Genomic DNA, 19,791 nt, shown 5'->3' with positions numbered 1-19,791 from the left:
AAATAATATATGTGAAAACATCATGTAAGCTGTGAAATGCTATTAAGGATAGTTTATTAATAAGTCGGTAAGACTGAAAGATTCAAAATGTTCCTTAAGTTGATCGCAACTAAAAAAAACCGTTAAATGATGATTATAGGACGGTAATAAGAATAGCAGTCCTTCCTTGAGTACTTAGGATGTACCAGACACAGTGCTTTACCTACCCAATTCTTTAATCCTTGTAACAATTTTGGGATGCAGGTGTGATTTTCCTGTAATAAAGCCGATGAAACAATTGAAGGAAACACAGAAAGCCCCTGCCTTAACTTGTGTTTCCTCTCTAGTCCCAGGCTGAATTCTCGAATTCTTGAAACAAAGGAGCTTCTGCTTTTTTGGCTTTTCTCCTCTTTAGGGACACTGGGGTGATGTTAAAACTACCCCTATGTCTGCCAGAACCCCTTAGCAAAAATCACAGGAGTAGGCAAGGGAAGGTTCCAATTGTCAACTTACGTTCACTGCAGAAGGTAAGTCCCCTTTGAGGGGATTTGTTCTGGCCCAGGCTTTGCATGGTGAACTAGTTTTAGGTAGCTGAATGTGACTGGCTGATCACATTATACCAAACATATACTGGATGGAGCAAATAAAACATACAAAACATTCCATTTCAAATATTCTAATGGCAATCATTTAGAAAACAGTATTAGAAAATTACAAAACAGATTTCCCCTTAAAAAAAAACTATTTTACTACAGCCTTTATTGTTACTGTGTGATAATAGGAACAGGAATGTTATAAGACTGACCAACTCAGTGTAATAAAGAATGTTGGTGTGTGTGTTGCGATACTGATGTTCATCATGCTTGGAAAGTAATTAATTGAGAGATTCTGAAACTAAAGTCAGTAGCTTTGTGACAAAGTCCGTTTAATTTTGAGGATTTTCTGACTAAAAACATTTAGGGATTAAATTATAAAATGATGAACAAACTGGTTGTTTATGAAATACTTTCCCACTAACTAGACATTTCCTTAATAATATGTACATTTTCATCATTTATATTTATGTTAAAAATACGTAAATGTGCTTTTGTTTGGGTTTCATTTTCCATAATACTCCTCCGTTCTATGTTAGAATTTAATCATGAACAAAATGCCACATCGTTCTTTATCCAAACATCATGAAATCATTGCAGATGATGTGAGGAGATAAAGTAATTGGATTAGAAATGGGTGGTTTAAGTTTACACCATTTTATTATATCAGGAATTTTTGATATTTGAGACGTAGATTTCCACAGCTGTGCGATCACTTGTGCCTAAGATACGTATATGAAACCAGGTTCTGTAATTTTGTTATTTTAAAATCTGAAGGAGTGTAAGCGTAGCTGGTCAAATCTATTACCTAAAAAAGTTTCATCTGAACAACTGACATATCAATTTATACAACATGGAGGTATGATCCTTGTATTATTAAATATTTCTTGCCTTGATTCTCTGCTTTCTATCACTTTGGGTTTATAAGCAATGTAATGAATGGTGAGCAGTATGTGAGCATAATAGTTTGTGTTTTTAAATTTTCTATCCATAATTTTCCCCCATATTAAGAAAACATTTTTTATGTATTTTTTTCAGTCTTAACAAATATATTGGCCTATTGTAGACTATTTTTTATAAAATGTTAATTTTTCCATAAGCGATATATATGGTTTATACATAGTTTAACCTCTAACCTATTAAATTATTTGAGAAGGAGGAAAAAAAATCTGTTGCATCTATACCAGAGTCCTGGTTTTCACTTTTTCTATGTTTATGTTGATACTGTATTGTTGCATAAAATATATTTAGGTAGTATTAGAGAAAAATCATGTATTGTTACTGTAGAAATTTAATAATGTTGAAAGATTGTGTAATTAAAACTTTATCCGTTCTTATTTTAAGTTTAGTCCATTTTAGATTTATTTAATTCATAAGTGAAACAGTACAGATCAATCAGGAAGGAGATTTTCTTGAAATTTTTAACTTAAAAATTTGTAGTGTGGTAACTTGTATCTTATTTATAGAGATGATATGTGGTGTTTGTAAACTTCTTTAGAAAGGAACAAGGTAAAGCTTGGGATTTGATAAAATTCTCTAGAACCTTGGAATTTATTGAAAATAAACCATTTAGTCCCAGTTAATAGTTTTTTTTAATTATTATTAGAAATGATTTAGTAAAAGTTTGTATTTTAGTAATGAGACTTTGTATTTATTTAGATTGGGCTGCTGTTTACTCTTGTACTTTATATGAAAACAAAATAAAGAAGGTAAAATTAGTTTGTTAAATGTATTTTTTAATGAAAGCATTTTAGAAATGCATATTTACATCTAAATAAGGGAATTGCTAATAAAATACTTTTGTGAATCATACATTAAAGGAAGCTTTGAGGGAATCTCTGGTTATCCATTAATCTGTATTATTGTAGCTAAATTTAAATTACCCTAATTGAACGATTCACGTTATGAAATCTTTCTGAAGAAATCCAATATTGCTATTTTCAAATTAAATTAGGATAATAAAGTCCTTGAAGCATTTCTTATTGTTAAGATTAATCTTTTTGTGTGTATTATATCTGTTTTTGTATATCTGTTTTTGTAATTAATTGAATTAACAAGTATGATTTGTAATTACACTCAATGTGTGATATAAAGTACCTGATTAAATATACTTGAAGACACTTAAAGAGTTGGTTATCAAGCATTTTAAATATCTGCCTTTACTACCAATATGTAACAAGCCAAATATTAAAACTATGAAATGGCACTAGATACAATGAAAAGGTTTTATAAATGGAGATCAGTTTCATCCTGATTCCAGTATGGTTTATGAAAAAAATGACTGATTAGTAAAGCTTAAATTCATGAAATTTTTATCATAATTAAAATTAAGAAAATATCCTTTTTGAAAATTAGTCTTTAATTCAGATTTTTTGTTAGTTCTAGTGTAATTTTAATTAGTGAAGTTTTAGTCTGCATTGACTTACTTTAGAGGGCGTAAGTGAAACTAACTATATGTTACCGTATAGAAATCCTGGCCTTCTTTTTTTTTGTAAAATACGTTTACTAGCATAGATGCTGAATGACTTGACTTTTATAGAGAGGAACTCTGGTGTTCATAACGTTTCCCTGAGTCAGTATTTCCAAACTCTTTGGTTTTTCTTCGCTTTGGTGTTAAAAGAATTCCTTTTTACACCATAAACATTAATAATAGTTTTTGTAGTTACTTGTAATTAAAAGGCTTCATCATGTAAACTCCATAATGTCTTCAAATTCAACAAATGTTAGTGCCTGAAAGAAAAAGCAATGATTCTTTATAATCCATCACATAGAGATCTTTAAAGAGTATAGTTTTTCGTGTTTCATCGAGTTGTCTCTGACACTAATGACCTTTAGGAATATTATTAATGATATGCTTACATGCTTGTTAACATATTCTTAAAGAATATGAGGAGATAAAAATACAAAGTTGCATTTTCTATTTGCTTTAGTAAACAATTTATATATTAGAAAATATTGTTTTCTGGACAAAATTAACTGGGTATTAGAACTACCTTAATGGTCGTTCATATTGGAAGTTGAGAAGCATCTGCTTTTGTCAGATAGTGTTTCAGAGAGCACAGAGGAAATCTGTTAAGATGCCTGATTTTGCTTTGAATGTGGGACACAGATGTTTTCACCTCCAAAAAGGGATAGCAAGCCTGTAAAAAAAAGATTAAACCTGTTCCCAAAAGATATGTGTGTTGTATGTAGTACACTATTGGAGAGGATTTTTTTGAAATCAACTAGCTTCATAAGCCAAACGAAAAACAGCAATGCCATTTAACTTCAATAGCAGAAAGTCTGCCTTCCAAAGTCGTGGTTCTTTGACTAGACGTGGGTAAATTAAATGTCCTTCGTGTTTGTTTTTAATTAAACTCTTCATTTTGAGATCATCATATAGACTCACATGAGTTATAAGAAAAAAATGGAGAGTACCCTCTTCCCACGTACCCTCTTCCCAATTTCCCCCAGTGATAGTGTCTTGTAGGATTACAGCACCTTATCACAGCCAGGATACTGATTCTCCTTCATATTTAAAAATGCGTTTTGAGTCTTTCCACATGGCCAAAGCATAGCACTGTTTTTTCTTTTATTCTGAATAAAGGGCAACAGTGCGTAACTATACATTATCTTTAAAATTAGCCTAATAAATAATATGATGAGATTTCTGCTATTGCTGTGTGGCACCAAGGTTCATACCACAAAGATGTTCACTTTTGAATAATTGGATCTTATAAATTTTATGAGGACTATTCTTTGTTTTCCTATACAGTTTAGTTTATTGGTTCCATTGACAGATTTTTTTTTTAATCAGAGTACATAATATACAGATTATATTAAGTGGAAATCTTTGGATAATTTTGATAATCAACCAAAATCAGAATGATAAAATTTCTTTGGAGCTAATGCAGCTATTTTGGGGGAAATAAAACTGTGTGATGTGTAGCAAGCACATCACTGATTCTAGATACTAGATTAGTAGTCCTCAGATGTTACTGCACATAAAGAATCACCTGGGGAGCTGATTGACGATGCAGGCTCCCTGTTTCCACTCCTAGATGTTCTGCTTTAGAAGATCAAGGGTGGGGCCAGGGAGCTGCATTTGTAATTAAGTATTGCAGAGAATTCTGATAGCCCCTGGACTATGCTTTGAAACACACTTTATTAGATATTGAGGCGATCTAGCATTATATTGTAGAAGCAATTGAAAGTTTCTATTTTTTTCTAAATGTGTATAAAGAATATCATTTTTATTTTCCTGATTTTTGTTCAAATATCGAATTACTGATGGTTTTTTATAGTCTCATCACTTAACCTAGTAGAATTTTTAGATTTCAGCATTGCACTTCAGTAACACCTCTGTCATCCACTTAAAATCTTTTTCAAACGTACCGCCGGGAACTCAGGAGAGGCAAAGGCATGTACACGGTAAAGAAAGAGCATGGACTAGAGATTGAGGGCCACCCTAAAAAGTCTCCCTTCCCGGATTAACTGCATGTAATCAAGTAGGTGGGTTGGGTTTTATTTTTCCATCAAGGCTTTTTAAATAATGACAGAAAAAAGTAAAAGTAATTTCAGGATTAGCGATAAAGAGAGAGAAGAAGTAAACAATGGCAAAGAGCAAAATAAAGAAAATAAAAAGGTGATTTATTTTTTAAAAGCTTAGGAGTTAGAGCAAGCTAACATGGAGGACAGTACCCTCGGTCATTGAAAACAAGGTGTGACGTGATACTCAGTAAATTGTTTTGAACATTCAGAAATAGGAGAAATTTTAGAAACATTTCCATCAAAACTTGATTTTAATTTTATAAACACAGCTATTCAAAGTGGACAATAACTTTATTAACCTAGAAAATTCATTTGTATGCAGCATTTTATTTACCAGAGATGACAGAAAAAGGAGGCGTGACTTACTCACTTGACTTTTAAATAATAGGCATTTCTAAGGAAAAGCTAGATAATTACATATACCTTTTTTTAGACTTTTCCTTGCTATTAACAAAGATGTCTAGATTTGCTTTTTCCAGTTTGCTTCACCTTTTACATTTGGCTTGGCTGTGACATGCTGATGTTTCAGGAAATTTCTCACCATAAAGCACAGTTGAGACACTGGTTACTTGGATACTGTTTGTTTTCTTGATACACACATGTCAAAGTTAACAGTGAATCTCTTACCTCAAAATACATTTTTTGGCCAGGGTATTTTTTTTCTAATCATCTTATTTATGAGGTTAGCAGAACAAGAACTCCAGCTTGACTCACAGTGTTAGGAACTAATTATAGCAGAGGAGAACAGAAAGACATGCATGATTGTAGTCTCTTCATACAGGTATTTGCATGTACTGATTGCTTCATTTTTTTAAAATCGACACTTTATTAACCTAAAGATTTTTTATAAAGTTGTAGCGGTTAGTTTGCATCCTATGTTGAAATCTTTTCATTTGTTTATATTTTTCATTTTAAATTGTTTGAATTTCAGGTTTACTTAGATTGTCCTAAGAATTTTGTTTTCTTTTTTGTTTTTAAATCATTGAGAAGGCTATTTGAAGCTACATGAGGTGATGAGCAATTAAATGGGTAAAGATGTTTTTAGGTTGTTTTTTTGTTGTTGTTTTTTTTTTTAATTGTTTTGCCTAGAGTTAGTGCGGATGCTGGAAGGCAGGTCCTCTTGCTGTAGCTGAGATTGTAAATTGGAACAATATTTTTGGAGGGAAATTTTGAAAGTGTAGTATAAAATTTTTTACATGTACATTCCCTTCAACCCAGCAATTCCATTTCTAGAATTTTTTTCTAAATAAATTATCAAAATGCATGCAAATATGTTTTATATTATAAATATATTAGTAAATATATTAGACATAAATACAACATACAAAAACAAGCTCATTTAAAGTAAATTATGTTTTACCCATATAATGGAATACTATATAATATCATAAAAATCACATTTCCAAATAATATTTAATGACATGGAAGTCAGTGAGTGTTAAATGAAAAAAAAGCAAATTATAATGGTGTGTATAATATGTATAGGCATGTGTCTGAGTGGTGGACCCAAAAATATTTACAGCTTTTTACCCAATAATTCTCCTTTAGGAAATTAATGTTTCCTAAGTGAGGATAAATAAATATTTACACTTTTTAAAACACTGAACAGAGATGAGAGTAAAAATAATTCTCCCATGAGTGTTATTATATACTTGATGTTTTAATACTGAAAATTTTAAGAATAGTGTTAAAAGTGTGTGATTGGGGTTCCAACACATGCTTATCTACAAACTCTAAGAACTTTCTAAAATAAGGCACTTTAAAATAACAAATGCGTTAAAATAAATAAATAAATGCATGATTGGAGGAAAAATAAATAGCACTAAGGAAAACTAGAAAGGTTACTATATTATGTATCAGATGGATGGGAGAAGTTGAGTCCTGATGTTGTGGGGGGAAGAAAATGTCTTCGGTTCAGTGTTGGGAAATCATTGCTATTTTCAATTGTCAAGTATTATTTATAAGTCTAGATTCATAGACATGTCCTTGAACGGATTGCCTATATTCCTGGGTTGTTGTTGGGTGTTTTGTTTTTTTTTTCCATGTGGGCTCAGGTCAGTATTCAGATACAATTTTGTGATTCTATCAGAACTCATTAATTCCAAAATATTCTTGAACGGCAGAGACAATTCAATACACTTCTTTAACATTTTTACAACCTAGTAATCTTACTACATTAAAATAAAGACTCTGATTCTTTCAAATATTTCATAAAGTGATAATCATTAGACACATATGAAAGAAATTTCCCTGCAGAGTGAATAGCATTACTCAGTTATAATAGATTGGGTCATAGCCCTTGTCCAATCTTTTGCAATACACACACGCACACATAGGTATATGACATATCACGATCTGACTTCTTCCCTTCCAAATCATGAATTTCCCGAGTTACTAACTATTCGCTTTTAAAAGGTTTTTAAATTTTTATGTATTATGCCATTCTATGGATAAGACAAAATTTATTAACTAAGCCCACATTGTTAGATATTTGGAATTACATCCAATGATTTATAAGTGATTCTACTGGAGATAAGAATACCAGTGGTTCTTTTTGAAAATAACAAAATCATTAGAAACATATTCTCCTTCCAATGATAACTGCTGTATTAGTGGCAAGATTTGTTGCGTTCACGTTTCATTCCTGTAAAAAAGATCGCCCTTTCCAGGTCTTGAGTGCTAGCTACGTAAGTAAACACAGACTTTTGCTAAAAATTCTCCAGTGTCTTGTACCCAAATGCCTGGTGGACCAAATTTTGGATGTACCAGTGTTGAGAATCATAATTTGTCTTTCCTCTGAAGTTATTATTGTCCGTCATTGTCTGCATTTCTGTGAATCTTATACTGTGTCTTATTATTTTATAAGTGTCTTATCTTCTGAGCCACACTGTGAGCTGGAGCCAGGGTTTCTGTCTCCATCGTCTCCTCATCCTTGCTCAAGCATAGTGGGCTGTGGGATATACAAGGTAGTGATTACGCACAGGGCCTCTGGAATCAGAGTGCCTGGGTTTAAGTCTAAGTCTTATAACCTTGGTTAATTGGTTGTTCAGGCCTCAGTTTCCTCATCTTTCAAGTGAAGATAATGGTAATACCTAGTAGAGTTATGGTGAGGATTACTCTATGAGATAATACTTAATGTGCAATTCACTTAGCCCAGGCTTGGTAATAGTGAACCCTCAATAAGTCATAACTAATACTAGTATATTGTTCCTGATTTTTTAAAAAATAAATCACTGCATTGCCATAGCTCTATCAGTATAAAAAAAAAGTACTGTCGCGTTGGTGTTCCGTGTCTTGCTTATCTATTACATTCATTCAGTTACCAAACTGACTATAGATTTTCATCTGCTTTGATAAAGTTGTGAATAGTTATCACAAGACGCTCACGTTTTAATGAAACTTCACAATATTAACCAGGATCTGTCAATTATGTGTTCATGACAAAATTACTAGTCACCTCATAGGAAATATATTTCCTTAATTACTAAATCCATAGTTGAGAATGTACATTGTTTTTCAAGTGGAAAGCTGATCCAAAAAACAGGTTTTAGCATTTTACTATTGAAGTTTTCATAAGAAAGTTTCAAATAAAATAACCTGGCTGCTTTTTTTCCCCTAGATAAGTCAGTGGGATTTCTTGGCAATAAAATAAAGTTGCATGATGATTGCAGACTTAGTTATTTCATTCATCAGCATCATAGCGCAAAGCAGAAACCTACAGATGTATATATTTGAGGCTTTCTACCCAGGAGGATCCCTCTGTTGCCTCCAAAACTTAGTATCAAAAACAGATTCAGCTTGTAGTATTTATTGGATTGTCACTAGCTTCCTGGAGTCAATTTCTTGAGCAAATTAGAATATGCTATAATAATAAAACTAAAACAAAAGTTCTGAAAAACATGGGCTTAGTGAGCTGCAGCTATGCATAAACAAATAGTGCTGTGGAAAATACCATTTTGAAAACAGTTATTAAAAATGAAGAAACATTTCTTCCAAGGAATTCCTTCTATAAGTCTCTTGTAGGTAACTACCATCTTTATAAGGAGTTTCCTCCCTCAGACTAACCTTCAAAAGCCTTTGTGATAAAAAGTTTACACTTCTGATGTGTTTTGGAAAACCTAAAAGATTTAATGTGGTTTGGAAAATGTAATGTAATATTTAATTTTACAAAGTATTCCCAAAGTATGTGCAAATTTTTTTTTAAAGAACGTGGCCACATCTATCTGTATAGTTTATTCTTTGTGTTTATTATTTTTCTCCTTTTTATTATAATAAAAGAAAATTCTAAAAAGAAGAAATAAAATAGACCCACTACTTTGAAATGAATAAACTTTAAATTACAATATTAGTGTTTGAAACATTTTTCCAGATTATTAAAGTGTTCTTAATTATTATTTTTAATGACTGCCTGATATTCCATCATATTGTTTTATCACATTTTAACCGTTCCTCTCTAACCATTCCTGTAGTATTCCTTCCAATTTTTATCTATTAAAGGAGACACTACGGTAGATACTTTTTATTTTTAGCATGTAATTTTCTCCTCTACTTCTGGATTATTTCCTTAATATGTAGTTTTAGAATTTGAATTTATTAGAAATAAACTCACCTCATTAAATTTTGAGTTTCTTATTGTTCTTCATAAGAACATTTTCCCTTTTCATTTGTAAATGATATTGAAATAACATTTTTATTTTCATGTTCTTGTTTATGTTTTTGTTTTTAATTCTAAGTATTTTACGTTCCTAATAGTAATTTCATTGACTTGTTATGAGGCAATGCAAAGTTTAGATTATTAAATATCATGTAATATATGTGATCAATAATCTTCAGTGAGCCTGTTCTTCGTTAGTCGAAATGTTACATCTGATTTCTTGGTTGCATAGCTTTCAAAATCTTGACAAGTGGTGGTAATTTTACTTTAAAGAACTTTTAATCAAATTAATTTTTAAGTCATCACATGATAAATGAAGGAAATGATGCCTCCAATATACTTAATTATTAGAGCTATCATTTTGAAAAATTATATTGATATAAACTAGATGCTGCTTTATTGCTGTTCTTCATGTATTCTTTCCAAAATGTATACATGGATATAGTCTAGGATTTTTAAGGCCAACTACCTGTTAAAGATCAGTTGACAAAATCCCAATCCCTGTCTCCAATGTGACGTGTCTCATTAATTTGGATTAAAGACTGCCTTTATAAGAATGGGGAATATTTTTAACTGTTCTCATTATGGACTAAAAGTCACTGTCAACTGGATAGGCTAAAATAAATGTAGTAACGGTTAGATAATTGGGCATTGCAGACTATTTCCTTATAAAGACATCTGTTATCTAACCTGTTTTATATCATTACAGATTTAATTATAAAGGATCTGTTTGCCTTTCCCTTTGCTATGGATTTGTGGGAACGGTAATGGTTCTTGGTACTTCATGTTTTATGCTGGCACATATAAGTTAGAATTTCTCTGCCTCACATAAGAGAAGCAGTCCATGATGTGGAAGATTTATCTTTTAATAGAGGATTGCATTAAATTGAGAATTGTTATCCATTCGACACTGCTAACGTAAAACCTCTGATTAAAAATGTACTCAAATAAGTGTTTAAGTGTTTCATATGGAAAACCTGACTTTGGGTATTGTTTGGAATTTAGTCTCGTACCTCCTTTTCATCATTTGTTATTTTACCATACCCGTTGCTAAAATCAACCCTTTATTCTACTGCTTTCAGAAGACATTAGCACTCTACTTTTAACTCATATTTGTCAGAAAATTAAATTGCTACTTTTCATGGATAGTTGTACAAACATAGAAAATCATATACATTCCCGCTATTCTAAGAACTGCCTCTGAGACAGAAAATTGTGATGCAGACAGGAAACATATAGACATGTAATCTCTTGTAATTCTTTAAATATTGGGATTTGATGACCAAATGCCATTATCTAAGCTGCATAATTGTACCACTAAATCATAGTCACACATCAATTACTGTAATTCATAGGCATTTTACAGTGTTTGCCTGCTTTCTTGGGTTAAATTGATATTTGGCAGAAAAGGTAAAAATATTTAAATTCTTTTTATGCCATTTTTAATTAATTAAAACTTTTTTTAGAAGGTACCATTGAAAGCTCTAAATGAACCTCTGCATCCTATTGTATCTTCTTGTCTAGGAACTCCTAGTAGTTAGGAATTTTTATCTATGTATTTTAGCAAAGCAAACACTTCTTCCCAGTTTGCTCTTAATAGGACGACTGAAAATATCTTGTGTGTGGATTGACCAACTTGTTATTTTTGGACCATTCTGTAAGGTGGTAAGTGCACATGCTGTGCTCTCAAAACACAGTGATATGCTCATAATTAATACATTACAGGTTTTTGTTTGGCTTCTCAGAAAAGAAGTTATACACGTAAACTTTTAAGGGTTCTGGGGACTTACTCAATATCCTGTCCATCGTGCGTGACAAATGTCTTGCCCTACCAAAAGAATTTTCAGCCGTTTCATATCTTTCAGCGAAGGGACTGCAGGCCTCCTCTATTATGTGGATGGCCCAGCTCTATACTTAGATATATATTCTGAGCGTTTCAGACACAGCAATAAGGCATTTCCAGTAAGCGGGTTGAAAGGGAAACAGTGGGAACATAGGAACAGAGACAACTATAAAAAGCTGTCGGAAGTATTCCAGTTAATGTCTACTGTATAACACCTGTGTTCCCTTCTGAAGACCTCTTTGAAAGTCTCCCAATATAGTATTTTATGTGCTATTTGTATCCTTTGATGCAAGAAGTATTCTTTCTATAATTGTTATTATTTTGATATACAGTCATTGTTATTCGTCACCATCCCAATTGTTTCCACTTAAATTCATGAAGAAGCACTTTTTAGAATACACCATAGTTGCTTTAAACAGAGATTTTCAGAAGGTTATTTGAAGATAATGTTAGGGAATCAGTAAGAGAATATTTTAGGATTGTGGGGAAAGTAGGCAGCAGAGAAAAGTTTACTAACGTTGCAAATGCACTGTAATTGTCCCCCATAGAATCCATCCCAGGGTCATTAAAGAGAAGTTTGAAGTCTCTTTGCTAAGATAATATAGTGGGGAGTTGGTGTCTCTTCAGAAACCATATCACTTCCCTTTTCAGTCATATGGTATCAGAAGTTTGAAAATAAACTGTAATCTTAGAAGAAATGTGTTAATCTTTTAACATTGAAAACTTAGAAAAAGCATACGTGACTATTATTTTAAAGGTGTGTATTTCTATTCTCTGATAGGCAAAATGAATGAGACATATTTTCTCCAATTCCCATCCCCCACCCCACCCCCCGCCCCTCTCTCTGTTGTGCAGAGAAACGCGATGATTAAACCAACAGGTGCCAGGAGTGCTGGAGCAGGCTGGCTTTGTGCCCACATGCGTACAGTGCGGATATTGTGTCACTCCAGGTTTGGTGTATTGCTGTGTCCTTACGAGGGAAGGGATAACCCAGTTGAAATACATACTGAAACTCCTGAGGGATTAAGTGTGTTTCCTTTGCTTTATAGTTCAGAATTTTACAGTTTCTTTGTTTGGGAGTTCTCAAATTGCTTAATGATTTCTCTAGCCCCGACCCCCACCCTGTCGTGACCAGATGTATATAATAGCAGCATTTGAACCTCTGTCGATGTGCCAGTTTTATTGCTCCACATGTGGCATAACCTTTTCTTTTCAAGTATTGTATCGTTCTTCTGCCATGGAGTCCTAGATAAAAATGATTTTACTGATTTCTTGTCTTTTAGAAACGTTCATGTTCTAATGTTTGTAATAGTGGCATTTAAATTCTTTGTAGTATTTTAGGGAACTGTTTCAGAGGTCAGACTGTTGTCATATTATTTTATCACTGTTGATGTTGTCAGTAGGTAAGCATGCCTATTTTGTTTTATAGCTGTGGAGGGATCCACAGGAATTTATTAGTAAGATACTCTTACGTCCATGTTAGATTATGATGAGGTAGCGCTAGTTGTGGAAAGGTTTTCTAATCTTTTAAGTCTGAGTTTGAAAGATTTTTGTTTACTTTGCAAATCTAAATAGTCTGTTCATATGAGTAGCCTTTAGTGGGCTTTAACACATTTATTTGTTGTTCTTCAAAACTGGCCTTCACAATTAACTATTTTAAAAATAGGTTTTGCACAGATGGAATTACAGTCTTTGGCAGCTATTAGAGTAGAAATTCCTTTGGCTTATTTGGAGATTTTTTAGAAGGCTCCTAGGTTCACCCTAGACACCTTATTTTATTGAACATGCTGGCTAAGATATGGGCCCCAAACTTCATGTACGCTAGGAGAGACCATTTTTTTCTCGTTTGCAAATGCTAATCTTGTGGTAAAGTCAAATAACGACGTTGGGAGATAACGTGGGGTTTGGGAGACAAGTTGGGATGGGGAAAAATTAAACATGCTTAGTTATAGATGGGAATAATCCAGCTAAAAGACACAGGCCAAATATGCTGTAGAGAAAAGGGATAATTGATGGGACAGATTTCCTAGGGGGTGGGAGGGAGCACAGTTGCCAGCATAGGTGGAGGATTGACTAGTCCCAGGTAGGAGAGAAGGAGCGGAGGCTGCACCTGTTGTGTCGGTAGAGGTGATGGTAGGGAAACGAGTCTCTTGTTAGATAGAGGACTTCGATATTTAATAAAGTAGGAAGTCATGTCATGTATTGAAGGGAGGGAGTGGAAATAGAGACGTTAGATGCTAGAGAGCGGACCAGATTGAAATCCTCCTGTGGAGAGCCACAGATGAGTTGACTTGATATATATAAGATTGCCAGGGAGCGGTAAGTGCCCACTTGAAGGTGGTGATTATGAATTTGTAGTGAATCCTCTTGCCCTGTAGCATGGCTTTGTCCAGCATAGCTCTGCTCAGGCACACACACACACACACACACACACACACACACACACACAGAAAAGTTGAATATAGTCTGAGGTAACTACAGATGTGATATAAGTACAAGTACTGTGATGGGTCTCTACAGGCAGAGAGCAGAGTATGTGAAGGACTGACAGTGTGTCCTGGAGAAGCTGAAAGGCAATTAGGATGCTTACAGTGGAGCTCGGAAGGGCAAGAGCAAAAGAGACCAAAGCGGTAAAAAGGGGCCGGAGCTTTTACAAAGAGCTTTACAAGCCACGATAGAGCCCTGAACTTTATTCCTTGGACAGTGGACAGCGAGCAAGAGTTTTATGGAAACTGATCCGATATGATCAGGTTTGCATCGGAAAAGATCACTTTGACTATTATATGAAAATTGATGGAGTGGGGGATCAATCCTGGAGGGAGGAAGTAATTAGGAGGCTATTGAATCTGGGCAAAATAAAATAGCAGCCTGGATTAGGCAAGTGGCACTGAAGAAGGAGAAAGGGATGTATCTAAGAAATACTTCGGATCAACATTTTGTCTTCCTGTGACTCTCTGGGGGAAAAGGTTCTGATTGGCTATGGCTCCATTAACAATGCTTTTATAATAGATCCGGTTAGTAATTCTTTATCATTAACCTAAAAAGGGTTTGTCCAGATTTATTATTGTCATTTAGGTAGAATTTTTTATTACCTTTTTTCCTAAGTGGAAAATACATGGTCTTTATAGACAATTGAAAAACACAAAAAGGTAAGGAATAATAAATCATCCCACATCTGTCTACCTAGACACAAATATTATAAATATTCTAATGTGTTTTCCTTGTATCTTTTTTCGGAAAGCAGTGTTACAAATTGAAATCTCTCTGGCAGGGGAAAGAGTGACCTATAGCTCCCTTTTTGAAGCCAGTCAAAACCAATGTGACTTTCTGACTTTTTTTACTTACAGGGTGTAGACTTTGGGCCTCTGATAAGTGCTGGATGACCTTTTATACCTTTTTAATATTTCCTTTAAGGGCGAAACTTTTAAATACAGCTTAATGAGAGATGGGCTGAGTAAGGTTTAGAGGAGATCATGCCCCAGTCACCACGTAAGGTGAAACGCCATTTCTGATGAATGCAGGAGCACACATGCACTTGTTTTTTCAAATGCTCACAGGGGAAAAAAATCAATAGCAACAACTACTCAGACTTAATTTGTTTATTCTGGGCATGGCAATAAAACATTGGTCACAATGAAAGAATAATGGTGGACTATGTATCTTAACTGATTTGTAAGCTGAAAGTCATGCCATGTGGAATCCCGATGAAAAAGGTGCCTCTCCCGGTGCTGTATTTATTTATTTTGTTTAACATCCCTTTTAACTTGGTCTGAGATTGATGGAGACATTATCTTGGACCTTGGAAGCTGTGAGCCATATTGGAATGACAAACACTTGTTGACAGCTTGGAGAAGATGGATGGAAAAACAAACTCTGACAAGGCTCACATGTTTGTTTTTCTATTGAGTCTTTAGAAAGAATGCTGCTGTCATTATTTAGCATAGGGAAAGAAAAAGTTCCACCTCATTATCAAATTCAATATTTCTGAGCCTGACTTACAGACATCTCTAAAATACATCTGCTTTTTGCATAGGGTATATTATAATTAAAAGTAGGAACAAAAAGTTTATCACTTGGGCCAAGTTATATTTCTGTCCACTTTGGGTATCTGTGTCATTTTAGCTCACAAAACTCAATACTATCATAAGTGTGTATATTGTTTATTGGAAGGATTATTCATATTTTATATCTGAGCATCATCTCTTGAGAGTGATAATAATTATCTACTAATATAGAAACATGGTATAATAGAAAAGTAAAAACCTTATAATAGGTGTTGAATAAATATTTCTCCGTTGGTATATTATGCCTTATATCTTAATCATGTGACTATGGGGGGGGATGATCCATTTACTATTCTATTAAATAAATAGAACTATTAAATTGATTTTCAAACTGATTATGAGACAAAGATTAATGTAAATTATATATTGATTAATGCCTTCCAGATACTTAAACGAGGAATACTCTTTCTAGTTAGGCAAGTTATTTTATAGGTATGACATGTGAAATGAAATGATTTGGGGTTGTCAGCTTTACAGTAAGTTATAAATAATTTCACTACATTTGTCTGCCTGACATCTTCCTACTTTCTTCTGGTAATAGAATTTTTCTTTCTATGGAGAAAATAATACTTGTAGTTTAAGTTGGATACTGTGTCATATTGTCTTTCCATCAACACCCTTCCCGTGCTCACAGGATAGTCACGTCATCCCCTAGCCATGATGCTTTCTGGCCATGATGGTTCTGGACTTGCTTTTGGAGCTATCAAGAACTAAACTTCCTTCTAGGGTTGCTAGGAGGATGAGAGTCTGGGGCTGCCAGTACCATTTTTCCTGTTTCATGGAAAGAGCCTGCATGCAGGTATGCACCAAGCAGATTCGAGATGGAACGAGCCAGAATCCTGATGGCGTATTTTATACTGAATCCAGTAATTTTTCAAAGCAGGTGCTACCCTGTTGTAAGAGAAAAAGACCCGTTTTTTTTGTGTGTGTGTGGTTTTTTGTTTTTGAGCTAGTTTGAGTTGTTGTAGGTTTTTTTGTTGTTGTTTTTTTAGCATTTGCATCCCCAAGTGCCTGAGTACTGTAACAGATCTTAGGATTGCTATAAGAGGGCAAGAAATGTGAAGGAGTATCGGACTGATTGGCAGGAAGATGGTGATGTAGTGAACCTGAATAAAAAAGGAAAAAAATTAAAATGAACAGAATTCCAAAAGATTGATGGATTTTTATGAGGGAGAGACTGAAAGAAAAACTTCTTTTGAAAACATAACTTAGACAAAATAAGTTGTTTGCTGAAGGAAAAAGCACAGTATTATTTACTTGTTTGCAATACATTGCTCAGATGTTTGAAATTTTTATAGTCTTCATGTATTAGGATGTTGGAGGCAAAAGGTATAGGCCCACGGAAGGTTGGCTTAAACAGGAAAGGGCAGAGGTGGAACCATGGACATAACTTGACCCAAGGAATGTATGTTACATCTCGCCTCCATTTCCCTTGTATCCTGTTCCATGGCCACAGGCAACCTAAGAGAAGGGAGGACATGTTTTCCTGGGCTTTGGTTTGTAAAGTCTCAGTTTGAGTCTGATACCTACTTCGTAAATCAATCACTGTATCCAGACCAGGGGAGGGCGGGTAAGATACTAGCTGGGTGGCCATTTGGGACCCAATGAACAGAGCCTTCTAAAAGAAGGCAGGTGGAGCGCAAGCCTGGCCCCTGAACCAGTGTGGTCCGAGCAGTTGTCCAAATTGTGTTCACTACAGTATATTCAATGTAGTGAGGAAATATTAAAAAGTGGCAGAACAATACATTCTAAGAGTTGGTAATACTGCACTTGTGTTTCATTTTCAACACAAATAGGAGCTCTACTTCACTCCTGCAGAAGTAGTTGGATCCAACTGAAGTGATAATGACATTATGAAAAGAAATTATTATAAAGCACAGGAAAAAATGTGAATAGGCTAAAGCCAGCTGTACGTTCTAAAGTGTTTAAATTTCTCATCTAAATATACTATGCTTTATGTTTTGGAAATGTGGTTTAAATATCTAAACCAAAGCAGTAAACCTAACTGAAAGGCATTATAGAAAATACATGAAAAACAGAATCAAGTAGCATGATAAGCTCTGATCCCTTGGTGCTAGGAAGAATTGTCAAGCCCTCACTGAAATGAACCATAAGGCTTGGTTAGCATGGTATTTCTACCCAGATGTTGCTTGTCCTGATAAATTTAAGCATGCATGGGAGTCAGAAGTTGCTGCCAACTGATGGCACCTGAAGTTCAATTGCCACGTTCTAGACCTCAGTTCCCATCTTTGGGTGGCTGACTTGCCAGAAATATAGAAAAAAAATAATATATTTTTTCATCCAGATGAAATAATTCATTGGAATTCCTGAACAAGGAATTCGCACTCACACACACATACATACACAGACTTGAGAACTGCCAAGATATTATTTATACTAGAGCTTCTGTGTTATATTAGATAGCACCTTACCAGCATTTAAATAATGGGATTTGTAATTGGAATCCTCATTTGTTCTGTGACATTAAATTAATAGGTCATGAAGGAAAGATTATTTCAAATACCTATAGAATGCGTTTGAATATTGGGGAAGGGAGGGAATATAAACAGACAGAACATTTTAATTACATGTAACTTGAACTAACTCACGATATATAGATTCTTACAGATAAATAATTTTTAACACTTATAAATGGTATATTTTTTTTTAATGAATGTGATACAGTCTGCAAAAACACTAATGGTTCATTTAAGGAATTATTTCTTGAATGCCAATTTCCATAGCTCTCTTTAACATTAAGAATATAAATTCTCATATCTCAGGAAGCCTGCCATTTAGATCATTAGATAAGATGAACATATTGGAAAGTTAAATACTTTTAAATAGTGGCACATTGAAAATAATAGAGAAGAAACCTGTATCAGTTAGGGTTTGATCAGAATGTCAGAACCACGATGAGTGACGTAACAGACGAATTATAGGGTTTAGGCCTGATGTGTGATGTGATCCTGGTAGTTCAGCCATCTCTGTAACGTTGAACCTGGACCTGGTGCTGGCTTGATGTAAGCAGAGCCATCAGTCAGGAAAGTAATGCAAGAGCAGCCTGGAATTCGCAAGGAAGAGCTGAAACTCATGAGAACAAACTGGATCACGTGTCTGTGTCTCGCGCTTCCAAGCCTGCAGCTTTGATGATGCAGGTGTCCTGCAGAAGAGCTGGTGCGCTTGGCCGTGGAGTAGCATGGAGACTTGGCCCAAGATTATAAGAAGTGGACGAGATCAGGGATCTGCTGAAGCCCAAGGGTATCTGTCAGGAGCTGGAGAAGCTGCAAGTTCGGTGCCATTCCAGGCCAACAAAGCAAACCAACAGATCCACAATTGTGCGTGAGCTGCAGTAGCGCCTGACCTTTCACCAGCTTTCCAAGAGTAAACATGGCCGCCTCCTCATTTCCACCTTCCCGATCTCACACAGGCTTCTCTTGTGGCCATCCCTAACCTGCAGCTAGCTGTACAGGAAAGGGGATGCGGGCTAACTGGACACAACATGGCCATCAGGGTTCACCCCTGGTTGTCTTGACACTCAGATGCACCTTTCAGTCATAGTTAACTTCCAAATAAAGCCATAGCAAAATCATGTTTATGTCAAACACAATGAAACTATTCCTCTTACAGTGGAAACTATCTGAAACAGTGGCTTTGAAGAATGCAACTGTATATTTAACAAGTGGTTTTCAAGGTGGATAAAAGTGGAACTGTGCGTATTCCTGACAGTTAATGCATATAATTTTTAAAATGTGCCTTTCCCGGGAAATATTCCTCTGAAGAGTATTAATTCGTACTCTCAAAATTAAAATGAAATTTACCTTGGAAAAACTTGTAGAACTAAAGCAGAAGAGAAGAATTGTTTCACTTTGTATTTAATGTTTTCTTTTTTCCAATCTTTCTGCAGTTTTTCGAGGTGCCATTTGATTCAAACATGAATAGGACAAAGAACAGACCTCTGGTTCGTGGACAGATCAGGTAAAAATCAAGAATATAAGTCTGTTTCACGTTATAGAACATTCATTTGTTTGTTCATCCTGAGTCATTGCCCAGTCTTTTGCCTTCGGTTGTGAAGTCAAAATAACACCCCCCCACCCCTCCAAAGCATTATATTGGTGGAACCCAGTG

The 19,791-nt window shown here is 34.5% G+C and overlaps 1 protein-coding gene across 2 annotated transcripts in view; it reads left to right on the top strand.

Annotated features, from left to right (window-relative positions):
• Positions 1-19,791, top strand: part of LOC117013489 (protoheme IX farnesyltransferase, mitochondrial) — a 125,118-nt gene that overhangs the window by 67,695 nt on the left and 37,632 nt on the right. For both annotated transcript variants that reach the window (XM_033090693.1, XM_033090694.1), the window contains exon 5: positions 19,571-19,641. In XM_033090693.1, the coding sequence (XP_032946584.1) occupies positions 19,571-19,641 (71 nt within the window). The remainder of the gene's footprint in view (positions 1-19,570; positions 19,642-19,791) is intronic.

This window comes from Rhinolophus ferrumequinum, chromosome 21, assembly GCF_004115265.2.
Source record: "Rhinolophus ferrumequinum isolate MPI-CBG mRhiFer1 chromosome 21, mRhiFer1_v1.p, whole genome shotgun sequence".
Classification (NCBI taxonomy): domain Eukaryota; kingdom Metazoa; phylum Chordata; class Mammalia; order Chiroptera; family Rhinolophidae; genus Rhinolophus; species Rhinolophus ferrumequinum.
This window is presented reverse-complemented; position numbering and strand designations above follow the sequence as displayed.